Genomic DNA, 13,758 nt, shown 5'->3' with positions numbered 1-13,758 from the left:
TTTTTGTTAAATGTGAGCCAAAATCATCACAATTAAAAGAACCAAAGACTTAAACTACTTCAGTCTGTGTGCATTGAATTTATTTCATACACGAGTTTCACAATTTGAGTTGAATTACTGAAATAAATGAACTTTTCCACGACATTCTAATTTATTGAGATGCATCTTTATGTTGTCTACTTCATCAGCCAAAATTGTAGGCTACACTCTAAAAAATGCTGGGTTAAATATAACCCAGCGCTGGGTTAAAAAGGGACAACCCATGCTATTGGGTTGTTTTGACCCAGCGGTTGGGTTGTTTTGACCCAGAGGTTGGGTTGCTTTGACCCAGCGGTTGGGTTCAAAACAACCCAACCGCTGGGTTTGTCCCTTTTTAACCCACACTGTAAAAAAAAATCGGTGATCCAACTTTCTTGGTAGTAACCCAACCACTGGGTCAAAACAACCCAATTGCTGGGTTTGTCCCTATTTTACCCAGCACTGGGTTGTATTTAACCCAGCATTTTTTAGAGTGTACAGAGTTAACCTCTCATTGATTCATTCAAACGTTTCCACAAACATAGGCTATGCTAGATATACAGAGAAACGACTGTTTAATAAGTATCATACTGAAAACCACTTCATCTTCTGAATAATTATGTGATTCTCCTGTTGCAAAATTGCATGGCTGAAAAAAACCCCCCACTGCTAAAGCTCATCACAAACAGCTTGTCTGCGAGCTGAGGAGGGCAATTCTTATATAAAGAAGTTGCAGTGTCATTCACACAAACACTAAACCCCATCATGGTGATCCAACTTTCTTGGTAGTAACCCAACCACTGGGTCAAAATAACCCAATTGCTGGGTTTGTCCCTATTTTACCCAGCACTGGGTTGTATTTAACCAGCATGTTTTAGAGTGTACAGAGTTATCCTCTCATTGATTCATTCAAACGTTTCCACAAACATAGGCTATGCTAGATATACAGAGAAAAGACTGTTTAATAAGTATCATACTGAAAACCACTTCATCTTCTGAATAAGTATGTGATTCTCCTGTTGCAAAATTGCATGGCTGAAAAAACCCCCCCACTGATTTCAGGAGGTCATTGCAATTACATAAAACAAAGACAAAAATGTTTGGGGAAAACTTAAAGCAGCCAATATAAAAGAATAAAACATTGCCTGGCAAAAAAAACAAAAAAACAAGACCATTAATTACCATCAGTTAACCCTGATAGCACACGTACATCGCGGAGACGTCTATTTGACGTCTGCATTTACATCTGGAAGACATTTTTTAGAGTGTTTGCTCATCTGCAATACGTCTATAGGACGTTTCATTTTAGATGTCAAATAGACATCTATTGGATGTATTGAAGATGTTTATGATTTAGAATGTATGTAAAACTGACATCTTATAGACGTCTGGCAGATGTTTGTACACAGCAGATGCTTTCCAGATCAAAAGATCTTTAACAGACATCTTGCAGACGTACGTGTGCTATCTGGGAAGACTACAGAAAATTGGATCGTGCGTTTCTCACGAGTCTCTTTCTGCCGTTTTGGTTTTACTTGGTCCCAGCACTGGCCGGGATTCACTTGTGTTTTCTATTTCTGGCTCTGGTCCGTGACAGAAGCTTGGTAACCGGAGATCATAGCGGAACCCGCGGATGTCGAAAGCCTTGTCGTTGAGAGAGAAGAGTTTCTCCGCGATGTCATTGCGCACCAGCAGCGCGAAGATCTTTGCGATGTAGCGGTGCTGCGCGAACAGCAGATAGAGTTTCTTACGTCTCCACGCCACGTACCTGCACCGGTTATCTGCGCGTAACGTAACCTGGGGAAAATACCAGAATTTGTTCCATTATAAAGTTTACAGTACGAACACAAAAACACTATTTATTCACCTGAAAAAACCCTTCTTCTGAAGGTCTGAGGGAATCCCACTCTGGAGAGTCCAGGAACTGAAATGGATAGATGCAGTGCAAAAACTCCCCGTTCACCGTCACTCGTATCCTATTTTAGACAAAGCGAGTGTCTTGTTTGCCTTTAAGCACGCATAGTAAGACATATTACGCGGGTTATTTCTAGTAATGAAAGTCTAGCTACTCACCTGCCTGAGATAAGAACGGACAGTTTGTCGATGGAGGTTTTACCCTCCACGGCGAAGCAGTGGTCTTTATCTATAGTATAGACATCGCCCTCACAACACTCCACGATTTTTCCAAAATGTGTTAAGGATACTCCAAGCTTTTTGAACATATAATCGTAAAGATCCTGGAACTCCTTATCAAAAGTGACGCGGCGCAATCGGTACGACACATGCACAACTTGTGCCAGACAGAAGGCGAAAAGCGCAAAAGTCCATGAAAACGAGTCCGTCGTGCACGGATCGGACCATGCCCACATCGAATAGCAGAAAAACCCGAGCGTTAAAAAGCTGAACATGTAGAGTAATCCATAAAAGCCGCTGCCTCCCATACATCCCAAAACCAGCAGTATATGTGCCAGATGAAACATTGATCCTTCAGGATTTTCCTTCCATTCTGAGCACACTGGGTATTCCAGAGTCTCTGCTGTCAAGTTAGTCTCTGTCAAATGATCCATAATGGAAAAGGAATAATTGCCCAGACGAGAATCGTGTATATCAGCTGTAGGCTACACTCCTCTGAAGAGATATGATCTGTAGCAGTCTTCAAGCTCCTGTGAACCGACAGCTCTTTATTGCGCACAGAAACATAATCCTTCAGCCTCCCCAAAGGAAACTATTACTTCAAGTTTGCTGCTTTGGAGACGTAATGGAGTGATTTATGTCTCCGAGGTTTCTCCTAAAATCTTTCTTGAGATTTCACTTTACAGAGGACTAATGTTGATATGATGCCATGAATTAAAGAGGCTGAAATATTACCACCTCCACACTTTTTGCCGAAGAGGTTCTTCTTATAGAAAAAGAGTTGTAATTCTTTTTGCACTGATATTTGACTGCAGCATTAGTACTTCTACAATTAGAGTTTGATAGTACATCGTAAAAAATGTGACCAAAATGCACTTACCAGACTGTTGTACCCAAAAAGGATTGCTTGATTAATTTTTGAAAGATTAAGTTGTCAAGCCCCATTAGTGCAAAGAGTGTCAATATGGATGTGACTGAGAACATGGCGATTTTTTTATTTCCTGTTCAACAGAATGCATTCAAAAGCCATCACCTAGTTTCTTATATTGTGTACTATTTAGTAAGCATATATTTTTTTCTATTTCTATTTTTCCATTGCAACACAGTTCTTCTATAGCACCCCTCACCACACCAACTGCACTTTTATTTTTAATCTCAGCTATAAATGAACTTGGAATGGACTTTAAGTAGTCCAGGGGACGTTCTAGTTTAGGTATGTCCCGTGCTTGAGCCCTTCCTTTACAGACAGCAAGTCAAATGTTTTTACCTTATCTCATTATTGCTTTCAAGGAATAGATGGACATGTGAACTTGGGAAATTATCGGTTTTGAACAGTATTAATCATTCGTCTAGTTAATGTTCTAATTTATGGTTAATATTCAAATTATGAATGATTTAAAATTTCATATACTTAACTCTTAATAAACTATTATAAACTACTCATATAAACTATTAATTAATTTGATTTAAACAATAGTCTATTACTACTAATCACTCTTTTAACTTAATATTAATATCATGGCTTCATTACTTATTCACACTATTGTGCCGTTATTGTTTATGCAGACTATTAATACAGTTTTTTATTAAAAATATGTGAATATGTCATGCCTATGGTTATTTCAATTTCTTTCACAGTCTGTACACTGTAAAATAAAATCAAACCCGTAGATTTTACAAAATAATTTTAGCAGCTGTTGTTACCAGAATATATATATATATATACACTCTAGCCCTCCGGCCGTTCCACACGCTAGCCCCCGGCCTCTGCTCACTTTAGGCCGCTGTGTGTGACGCTGTGTTTTGTTGTGAAAGTGAAACTGCTTTGTTTGGCCTTCCAAAAATGGACACGACTAGAAATTATATTTAAAGCAAGTTTTTTGGCCAGTGTAGAGTAGGGCTTGTTGTTTGTCATTTCTCCGATCACAAATGCAGACATGGTTTTATGTTTGCACACTATCGCGGCGCGATGCAATGCAACGTGTAAACAGACAGTATAAGTCATTATAATCCATAATTATATCCCCACTGGATGCAACGAATGCCTCGTTTATAATGGGTTTTCATGTTTTTGAATCATCGCTCCGGCCTAACATGGCATTATCACAATATGGTAAGGAGCATAACGTTTCTGTCACACGCTTGAGGTATTCTGCCAATCACAACGCACTGGATAGCTGGCCAATCAGAGCACACCTCGCTTTTCAGACCGATGAGCTTTGTAAAAATCGACGCGTTTCAGAAAGGCGGGGCATAGAGGAGAAACAATAATGTACAGTATGTGGAAAATAATGTGTTTTTTGAACCTTAAACCGCATAAACATATTTCATTACACCAAATACACAAAATAATGTTCTTTTTAGCAGCATCATATGACCCCTTTAAGAGTTTTGTTTTCTGTAGCATATTTACAATATTTTTTTACAGTGTATAAGTATCTATATGAAGTCTATGCTGCGTTAATGCACTGAATATTCCTCTGATATGTGAATCTATATTTACATATCCATGACATATTATGTACGCACTGCAGCTAAATGCAGTTGTTACTCCTGAAACTTTACAGTGTGTACATGGCTATTCTGACAATACACCCAGTTAACAAAAACATGTTATCAGAATATTTCTCATTAGGTTATGAAAATATTATTTCTGAATGTTCACTGAATGTCCTAAAACAAGTTTTTGCACTGGTTTGAGAACTTTATTAAAGATCAGTTAACTTTGAATGAATATTCTATTAACATTACTAGAAGAACGATCGTTCATAACTTCGAGAGAACCTTGCCAGAACATCAAAGGTCTGAGAATATTTCCTGTTGTCTGGGACAACAAAATCTGTTATGATCCTCTGTTCGGAACCTGAAAAATGTTATCTATGTTGAGCCTTTTCTCCCATGGCTAAAAATAACTCTTCTTGTAATTGAGTAGAAGTATTGGAATGGAATGGAATTTACATCACAAAATAGGCTACTTATTCTCAAAATAGGTCACTTGAGTTATTCAAGTACCTTATACATGCAAAATGAACAATGGAATTTATTTCACAACATAATTGTTATGTTAATAAAGGTTGCGTGTACAATACAATTTCCAAGACTTTGCATCAAGTAAAGGACAGACAGTCTTTATGTGTGAAAACATCACACTATAATGAGGCATGAGATACTGTGTATGACACTGGGACAGTACTTTTCTCCTTGAGACACAAATCAGGGTGTTTCAGCAGCGGCAGTTTTGTTCTGGTTGGAAATAACTCATCATTAACACCCCAACCCCACCCCCAGCCTACAGCCTGCCAGCTGAAGGTGCCTTTCATACACACTCTGGGGTATGAAAACAAACTTCACCCGAGAAAGAAATTGAGGACAAACCTTCTCTACAGACTCAGGGGTTATAAAACCGCAAGTGTTGAAGTCCTAATAAACATCATATCTTCTGTATATCCATATAATATCTGTGATTTCCCTTTGTGTAAACATGGAGAACATAGTAGAGCATGTTGTTAAGGGAGCTGACATGTGTTGTCTAAACTAGACACCCAGCATGTCTATATATAGATCCCAGACCCCAGTATATCTGTCAGTGGATGTGTGTGTGTCTACAAAAGAGAGAGACAGAGAAACAGGGAATTAGAGCAAAGCAGTTGGGGTGTGAGATCTGTGAAATGTATGCATAACTTCCATGATAATGAAAGAACTAACAGCATAATTGTATTAGACTGTGTGTCAGGTGTGCGCATGTTCACTGACAGATGAAGTACCTGCTCGGTCATTAATCTAAAAGAACAGCACTGAGTTTTGGGACCAAGGACACCTTTAGCGGAGAGGTTTTACGGAAAAATAGAACACCACCATTAAAGGTGTGCAATCCTCAATGCTGGTGTCAGGTTTCTTAAATTGCATCTTATTATGTCTTAAAACATCTCTGACAGTGCAGGTGGGGAGTCTTTTGGCATGTATATCATGTTTAGTATGTATATCATGATGATGATCAGCCAGTGTCTTATTAAGGGAAATAAATAGAAACATTTGCTAGCTGCCATAGCACAAAATGTTTGTATTTCAAGTGTCATTAATGCAAAATTCTAAATGGACTTTTCTATTTAAAATTGTGTTTTGATCATTTAGATTAATTCATTCAGATTAATTAAATAGCGAATGACAGACAAAGCAGAATCGCTGTGTGTGTGTGTATATACTTAATTGCTCATATTTGATATATTAAAGATATGTCATAATAGCAACACTATGCATTCAAATTGAATGATTTAATGTTTGCTGAGATGCGTCTTTTCAGCCATTCCTTTAAGTTATACACTTCACCCTCCTTTTACTTTTATCAGACCCAACTAATGTATAGCTTGTATTTATTGTGCGGACTGTTGAGTGCCGGTTTAGAACCTAATTACTGAAGTGAGGAACTGAGTGACAATACTTGAGTCTGTATTAAGACTCAATCACTTAACTAACAAAAAATAAGGTTTTGTGCTTTCCCTGTATTATTTCAATTGTGACCATAGGCTACCTGTTTACATGACTGTAATCAGGATCTTTATTAATCAACTAGATTAGTCTTAAATGGGTTTATAATATAAAAAAAAGCTCAGATAACATATTATTATGATGCCATTTGTCATTGTATGCACGTGTTGTTTTGTCCGTATTGATATTAAAGGAATAGCTCAATAACAAATTATTAATTGCCTTAAAATGTACTCACCTTCAGGCCATCTATGAGCTTGCTTCTTCATCTGAAAGGAATTTGAAGAAATATAGCATTACATTATCCTCTGCAGTGAATGGGTGCCGTCAATATGAGAGTCCAAACAGTGGATAAAAGCACAATAATCCACAAGTAATCCACATGACTGCAGTCCATCAATTAAAGGGATAGTTCACCCAAAACTACAAATTCTGTCATTAATTACTCACCCTCATGTCGTTCTAAACCCGCAAGACCTTCATTCATCTTTGGAACACAAATTAAGATATTTTTGATGAATTCTGAGAGCTCTCTGACCCTCCCATAGACAGCAATGTAATTATCACGATCAAGGTCCAGAGACGTAGCAAGGAGATCTGTAAAATAATCCATGTGACATCAGGGGTTCAACCATAATTTCATGAAGCTACGAGAATGCTTTTTGTATGCAAAGAAAACAGAAATAACGACTTTTCTTCAACAATTCGTCTCCTCCGCGTCACCCTATCACCATTTTGGAGAATATCCACTGAACACAAACAGCGTATGCTGTTCTGTGTCAGCTGCGCCATATCCATATATCTTAATTTGTGTTCCAAAGATGAAAGGAGTTTATGTACATCACTGAGTTTTGGGACCAAGGACACTTATGGGTTTAGAACGACATGAGGGTGAGTAATTAATGACATAATTTTCATTTTTGGGTGAACTAACCCTTTAACATTTTGTAATGCGAAAAGCTACATGTTTGTAAGAAACAAATCCATCATTAAACTGTTGCTTCTGGTCAAAATACAAGTTCATGATTCATAGTAACACTTTCTCTAAATGTCCATCTCCTGCTATCCTCTTGAATTTTGTTTAGAACTGTTTTAGACTGTTTTTGTTCATAAACGGTGCTTAAATCTGTGCATAGCTGTCTAATAAATATGTGTGTTACATCAAGTGTTGGCTCTTAAGTGATTCATTGATTTGGTCCTCTTTTGTAAAATGCATAAATGTAAATGTAAATATTTTTTTCTCTCGATTCAGATGAGACTTTTTCACCGGAGAAAAATAGTCTCATATTCAATTTCCCAAATATTCAGATATTCTCAATACTCATATTTTAGCCGGAATTTGTTTGTATTTGTTTCCTACAAACGCGCAGCTTTTCATTTCACAAGATACTAATAGATTACTGTGTTTTTATCAGCTGTTTGGACTCTAATTCTGACGGCACCCATTCACTGCAGAGGATCCATTAGTGAGCAGGTGAGTTAATTCTAAAATTCTACAAATCTGTTTCAATAAAGAAACAAACTCATCTACATCATGCATGACCTGAGCTGAATAAATCTTCAGCAAATTTTCGTTTTTGTGCGAACTATTCCTTTAATAAACAATTAATAGTATAGTATAGCATAAAGAATCTGTTGATATGACCAACAGATGCCTCTACCACACCATCTGGATTTGCAAAATAAGAGAATGGACACACACACACATTACAAGACCACCATCTCCCATTTCCTTTGTTCTCATATTTCTACAAAGAATCAGCTCTGGAGCAGGAAATGAAAAAGATTGAAGGGAAAAAGTAGCCTCAGATGAAAAGGAACATGACAAACAACATCCCTCCTTTCACACCACAATCAAAATAGCAGCCAAGGGGGAGAGCTCATTTGACCTTTTCTCTTAGGATTCTCTTTGTTCTCCTAAAGAAGACACAGATGCTATTTTGTTAATTGCGCAAAATAAAACAGAAACGAAAGAGACAACTGAACGGTGCCAGACACCTATATTATTTATATTCCACCTCACAAACACATTCAAATGCACACTAGTAGTAATGCATAACTGGATTGCTCTGTGTGCGATGAGTTATGTTAAAGATTAATATTTATGGGTACGTTCAGATTCCCGACTGTAAACCAACGGTGTTGTTTAAGCTCTGTTTAAGCCAAACCTAAACCCTTTTCCTAAAATCCGATGGCTGATACAGTGTAAATGTTGTTCCAGGACCATCATTTCTTGGAAAAAAATTTGATGGTCAATATCTTGGTACACTTGAGTGCAGCCGATGTTGCCCCAATTGAAAATAGCTTTACATTAAATTAAGGAAATATTTGCAATTCTGATATGGTTTGCGCACTAAGAAACAATGCAAAACCTCTACCTCCTACACAGTCCCTCTCAGCTCTAAACACTTCTCCATGTATTGAACGCTTCAGCCACTGCAATCATAATCAAGACTTTCCCAAAATGTGGGGTAGAATATAAGATGTGCATGTTGAACTGTTAGTCATGCTAATCAGTGGAGGACAGTGGGGGTGTTCTGCCTGCTGATTATGGCAATAAGTGACGCACAAGAACGACGAAGCGCCACTCGAAAATGACTTCAAAGAGCACTTCAAACTCATGACGAAGTTATAATTTGTGATGCTGACCCTTGATGAGAGTCTGTCCTGAGCAACAGGACACAACATTGAATATTCTGTCATTACAATGACAAGCATCAACTCCATATCATAGTGACCTTTGGTGACAAAGGCAGGCTGCCGATCAGTGATGTTTACTGTGTGCCACCTTGTGGGTAAAACAGAAACTGAACATTAACATGGTACTTTGCAGTCCTGTTTAAGTCGGCATATTCATAGGTCCAATACACTTGGCAATTTTTGGCACACAAAATTATACACTTAAATATACCCCATAGACTTAAGTCGCTGGGGTATATTTATAGCAATAGCCAAAAATACATTGTATGGGTCAAAATTATTGATTTTTATTTTATGCCAAAAATCATTAGGATATTAAGTAAAGATCATGTTCCATAAAGATATTTTGTAAATTTACGAAACTTAATTTTTGATTAGTAATATGCATTGCTAAGAACTTCATTTGGACAACTTTAAAGGCGATTTTCTCAATTTATTTATTTTTTATTTTTTTTGCACCCTCAGATTCCAGATATTCGAATAGTTGTATCTCGGGCCAAATATTGTCATATCCTAACAATCCATACATCAATAGAAAGCTTATTCATTCAGCTTTGAGATGGTGTATACATCTCAATTTCATAAAATTGACCCTTATGACTGGTTTTGTGGTCCAGGGTCACATTTGTTTGTTTTTATGCAAATGATAATGATTTCTGTGATTTGTAAAGAAGACGGCCTTAGAACTGCAAAATGCCAAGAACTTCTTCAGCACTGTCAAGCGAAATAAACTGACAATATTCCCAATAATAAACCAATATTCCCTATATTGAGTATATAACCTACATACTGTTCAAAAGTTCTTGAGTTCTGTAAGTGTCTTGCGCTCACCAAGACTGCATTTATTTCATCTAAAATATAATAAAAATGGTAACATTGTGAAATATTATTTCAATTTTAAACAACAGTGTTTTTATTAGAATATATTTTCAAATGTAATTTATTCCTGTGATGCAAGTTTTCAGCATCATTACTCCAGTCTCCAGTGTCACATGATCCTTCAGAAATCATTCTAATATGCTGATTTGCATACACGATTAAATTTATTCATGATTCATTTGATTTTTTTTCTCAGGATTCTCTGATGTATTAGAAAGTTCAAAAGAACAAAAGAATTAGTTTGAAACAGAAATATTTTGTGACTTTATGTCTTTACTTTTGATCAGTTTAACACATCCAGCTAAATAAAATTATCATTTCTTAATGGTAGTTTGAATGGTAGTGTATAATAAAGAGTATATGCATATTGTTTCTATTTTTAATGATAATTTTAGAGCATACAAAAAGAAACACTAACAACAAATTATCTTAAATAAATAGTGATTATCTTAAAAAAACTGATAGATAGAGATAGATAGAAGATAAGCATTGAAGAACAATTTATTAAAACATATTTCATATGTATGTACTACTAAGAAATGCATGTACTTGTGAGAATCAAAGCACTGGGCATAAAAACATACACAACATTAAAATCTTTGAGAAATAAATATTTTTTAAGAATAAACTATTATTTTGCATAATTTCAGCTGAAAAATAAAAATAATAATCAAGACCTGAAGCGACAAAACACAACTTTTAAAAGGAATTACATTCATGCAAGTGCTTGCAAACGTAAACCTTATCATAATTAATGCTGTACTGTATATGCTCCAGATATTTTTAAAGAGGAAACTATTCTCTTATACTAGCATTGTTTATTTAACACATATGTGCAGATTTAGTGAGAACACTGATCTGTATTTCTGCATGAATGGCTCTTAATATTGGGATCTGATCCATAATATATTTAAAAAGCATACTAAGTATAGTTCCAATCTATTAATATATTATTTACTGACATATCGCTCAAGACTTACTGACATACAAATCATAATGAAACTTTATGTGGAGCACTACTTGTGCACAATGTGCATTTCTTAATATTAAGCTTAAAATGTTTTTTAATGACACTATTGATGAGGATTGAATAATACTGGACTTTAAATGCAAGATATTTAAAGTGTACATGAAGTATATTTGCAATAGTTCCACTTTAGCACAATCAAATACCAGAAGTACAGTTGCAGGGTATTTTTATTAAGTACATAAATATGTAATTGTATTTGTAGTATACTTAGCATGAAATACATGTATTTTAAATACATTTGAATATATTTCTTTTTCACAGGAGAAACAATAATGTACAGTATGTGGAAAATAATGTGTGTTTTTTTACCTTAAACCGCATAAACACATTTCATTATACCAAATACACAAAATAATGTTCTTTTTAGCAGCATCACATGACCCCTTTAAGAGTCCCTAGGTTCACATCACAATATCACCAGCCATTCCTACAGAAATTGTAGTTTTTTTTGTAGTGCTTGCATTTGCACACACAATAAACACACACACGTCACTCACTCAACACTGAAGTAGCATCCAGTACTTCTGCTCTCATTTTATCTGACTACTTGCCAAACGATTATAGCAAAGATGGTCGCCACTAGCGACAGGATAAGAGCCAGAACACACATCCTCTTGCGGGATTTTCTCTTAAAAGGAAAAAAACACAAGTTATATACAGTCAACCAGGCAGCACTGCTTAGTGTATGCATCTGCTACATAAACTACAAGTCAAAAGTCTGAAATAATTTTGAAATAGAGACCTTTATTTGTTTTTTGATAGAAATCTAGTATGCTCACCAAGGCTGCATTTATTTGATTAAAAACACAGTAAAACAATAATATTGTGAATTCTTAGTTTTCTATTTGAATATATTGTAATGCAGTTCCTGATACCTGATAATAAGCCGCCTGCTGGAGTTGTTCAGCTCCTCGCTCCACATGCACCTCTGCACCCTCCACGCTGGCTTCAATGCTATCTGTGAATGATGACAGGAGGAAACCAGGCCTTCAAATCTGTGAACAGCTGAATCTGTGCAAAAAAATGAGTTTAAACGAAGCTCTTCAAATCTGATTAGACTAACCTATCATGTCACCCTGGTCATGGATCATGACTGCAAGATCCTTGAAGATCTGATTCACATCCATAATGTCTGACTGAATCGGGAATCAAGAACAGAAAGCAGTTGGGACATTGTACTACAATCCATGTCTGAGAATTAGCATTTAATTACCATTTGCAAAAAAAAATGAAGGTATAAAAAATGAATGATCAAAAAAAGCTGAAAGGCTAGCTTGAATGCTTATGAGAAATGATCATTTTGTAATTACCATTTGCAAAAAAAAATGAAGGTATAAAAAATGAATGATCAAAAAAAAGCTGAAAGGCTAGCTTGAATGCTTATGAGAAATGATCATTTTTGTATGCTGATGTCATACAGGAAGTGCTCACCTCCAGCTGACGGATATTGGTCTCTCTCTCTTTAATAAGCTCGAGGTCCTCTTCGGTGAAAGGCTCCTCTTCTGCTTGCATTCTCCACCCTTCATTTCTTTTCAAATGAAAAAAGCTATGAACATTTCCGCTTTCATATCTCTCACCAGACCCACATTGTTCATATCTGATTCATATCATATCAGTAAATCATCGTATTGCATGTTTGTGTTGTGCATTTGAATACATGAGGGCAATATTTGATCCTTGGGTTTGAATTAGGGTCAAATGATTTATGAACACCGCTTGATAAAGGATTCATTTTTAGATTTTAGACATTAAGCTATTAAAAATGACAATTCTATTATCATTTACTCCCTCTTGTGCCATTCCAAAGAGCAAGAACAAACCTCAGATGTGACAGAACCTTACTGGTTCTCGAGTGTCAAGTAAAAACAACTTTTGAGCTTCTGCTGACCATATTTGATGTGCTCTATATCCACCATAATTTTCAAAGCGGAAGCCGTTTTCTGTGAACGTGTGAGGTAGGGAAATAACGAGAAGAATAACAATGTGCAGTAAACGTAAAACTGTTTGCACTACAAACCAGTGTGTTCATAATTAAAGGGTTAGTTCACCCAAAAATGAAAAAATCTGTCATTAATTACTCACCCTCGTGTGGTTCGAAAACCTGTAAGACCTTCGTTCATCTTCGGAACACAATTTAAGATATTTTTGATGAAATCTGAGGGCTCTCTGACCCTCCCATAGACAGCAAGGTAACTACCACGTTCAAGGTCCAGAAAAGTACCAAGATGATCGACAAAGTAGTCCGTGTGACATCAGTGGTTCAACTGTAAAGTTACGAAGCTACGAGAATACTTTTTTGCACAAAGAAAACAAAAATAACAACTTTATTCCACATTTTCGTCTCTACTGCGTCACTTTGGACGCACGTTCACGACAGTACCATGATGCGAGCGTGTGGCGGCGCTGACGTCATGAAAATGTGGAATAAAGTCGTTATCTTTGTGCAAAAAAGTATTCTCCTAGCTTCGTAATGTTACAGTAAAACCACTGATGTCACACGGACTACTTGGTCA

General features: G+C 36.3%; 2 protein-coding genes across 2 annotated transcripts; both read right to left on the bottom strand.

The window, feature by feature from the left end:
• Positions 1-1,490: 1,490 nt before the first annotated feature.
• Positions 1,491-2,646, bottom strand: popdc3 (popeye domain cAMP effector 3). Its single transcript, XM_016233474.1, has 3 exons — positions 2,092-2,646; positions 1,886-1,994; positions 1,491-1,815 (listed from the first exon to the last, which is right to left on the bottom strand). The coding sequence occupies exons 1-3, from the start codon at positions 2,583-2,585 to the stop codon at positions 1,522-1,524; spliced, it is 897 nt and encodes a 298-aa protein (XP_016088960.1). The 5' UTR covers positions 2,586-2,646; the 3' UTR covers positions 1,491-1,521.
• Positions 2,647-11,585: 8,939 nt separating this feature from the next.
• On the bottom strand, positions 11,586-13,365 carry LOC107551725 (syntaxin-12-like). The gene is made up of 5 exons (XM_016233448.1): positions 13,328-13,365; positions 12,677-12,842; positions 12,309-12,381; positions 12,121-12,203; positions 11,586-11,873 (listed from the first exon to the last, which is right to left on the bottom strand). The coding sequence occupies exons 1-5, from the start codon at positions 13,363-13,365 to the stop codon at positions 11,781-11,783; spliced, it is 453 nt and encodes a 150-aa protein (XP_016088934.1). The 3' UTR covers positions 11,586-11,780.
• Positions 13,366-13,758: the final 393 nt, after the last annotated feature.

Source organism: Sinocyclocheilus grahami, unplaced genomic scaffold (genome assembly GCF_001515645.1).
Source record: "Sinocyclocheilus grahami isolate Dianchi unplaced genomic scaffold, SAMN03320097.WGS_v1.1 scaffold431.1, whole genome shotgun sequence".
Lineage (NCBI taxonomy): Eukaryota > Metazoa > Chordata > Actinopteri > Cypriniformes > Cyprinidae > Sinocyclocheilus > Sinocyclocheilus grahami.
The sequence above is the reverse complement of the archived record's forward strand: the minus strand, read 5'-3'. Positions and strand labels throughout refer to the sequence as shown.

What these genes read in the sequence shown, in the direction of transcription:
- popdc3 (XM_016233474.1), bottom strand. Translation starts at nt 2,585, where the DNA reads ATGGATCATTTGACAGAGACTAACTTGACAGCAGAGACTCTGGAATAC. An exon ending in TCCGTTCTTATCTCAGGCAG is followed by an intron (nt 1,995 to 2,091) that starts GTGAGTAGCTAG and finishes TGTCTAAAATAG; the next exon opens with GATACGAGTGACGGTGAACG. An exon ending in CAGAAGAAGGGTTTTTTCAG is followed by an intron (nt 1,816 to 1,885) that starts GTGAATAAATAG and finishes TATTTTCCCCAG; the next exon opens with GTTACGTTACGCGCAGATAA.
- LOC107551725 (XM_016233448.1), bottom strand. Translation starts at nt 13,365, where the DNA reads ATGAACGAAGGTCTTACAGGTTTTCGAACCACACGAGG. An exon ending in GGTTTTCGAACCACACGAGG is followed by an intron (nt 12,843 to 13,327) that starts GTGAGTAATTAA and finishes GATATGAATCAG; the next exon opens with ATATGAACAATGTGGGTCTG. An exon ending in AGCAGGCGGCTTATTATCAG is followed by an intron (nt 11,874 to 12,120) that starts GTATCAGGAACT and finishes TTTCCTTTTAAG; the next exon opens with AGAAAATCCCGCAAGAGGAT.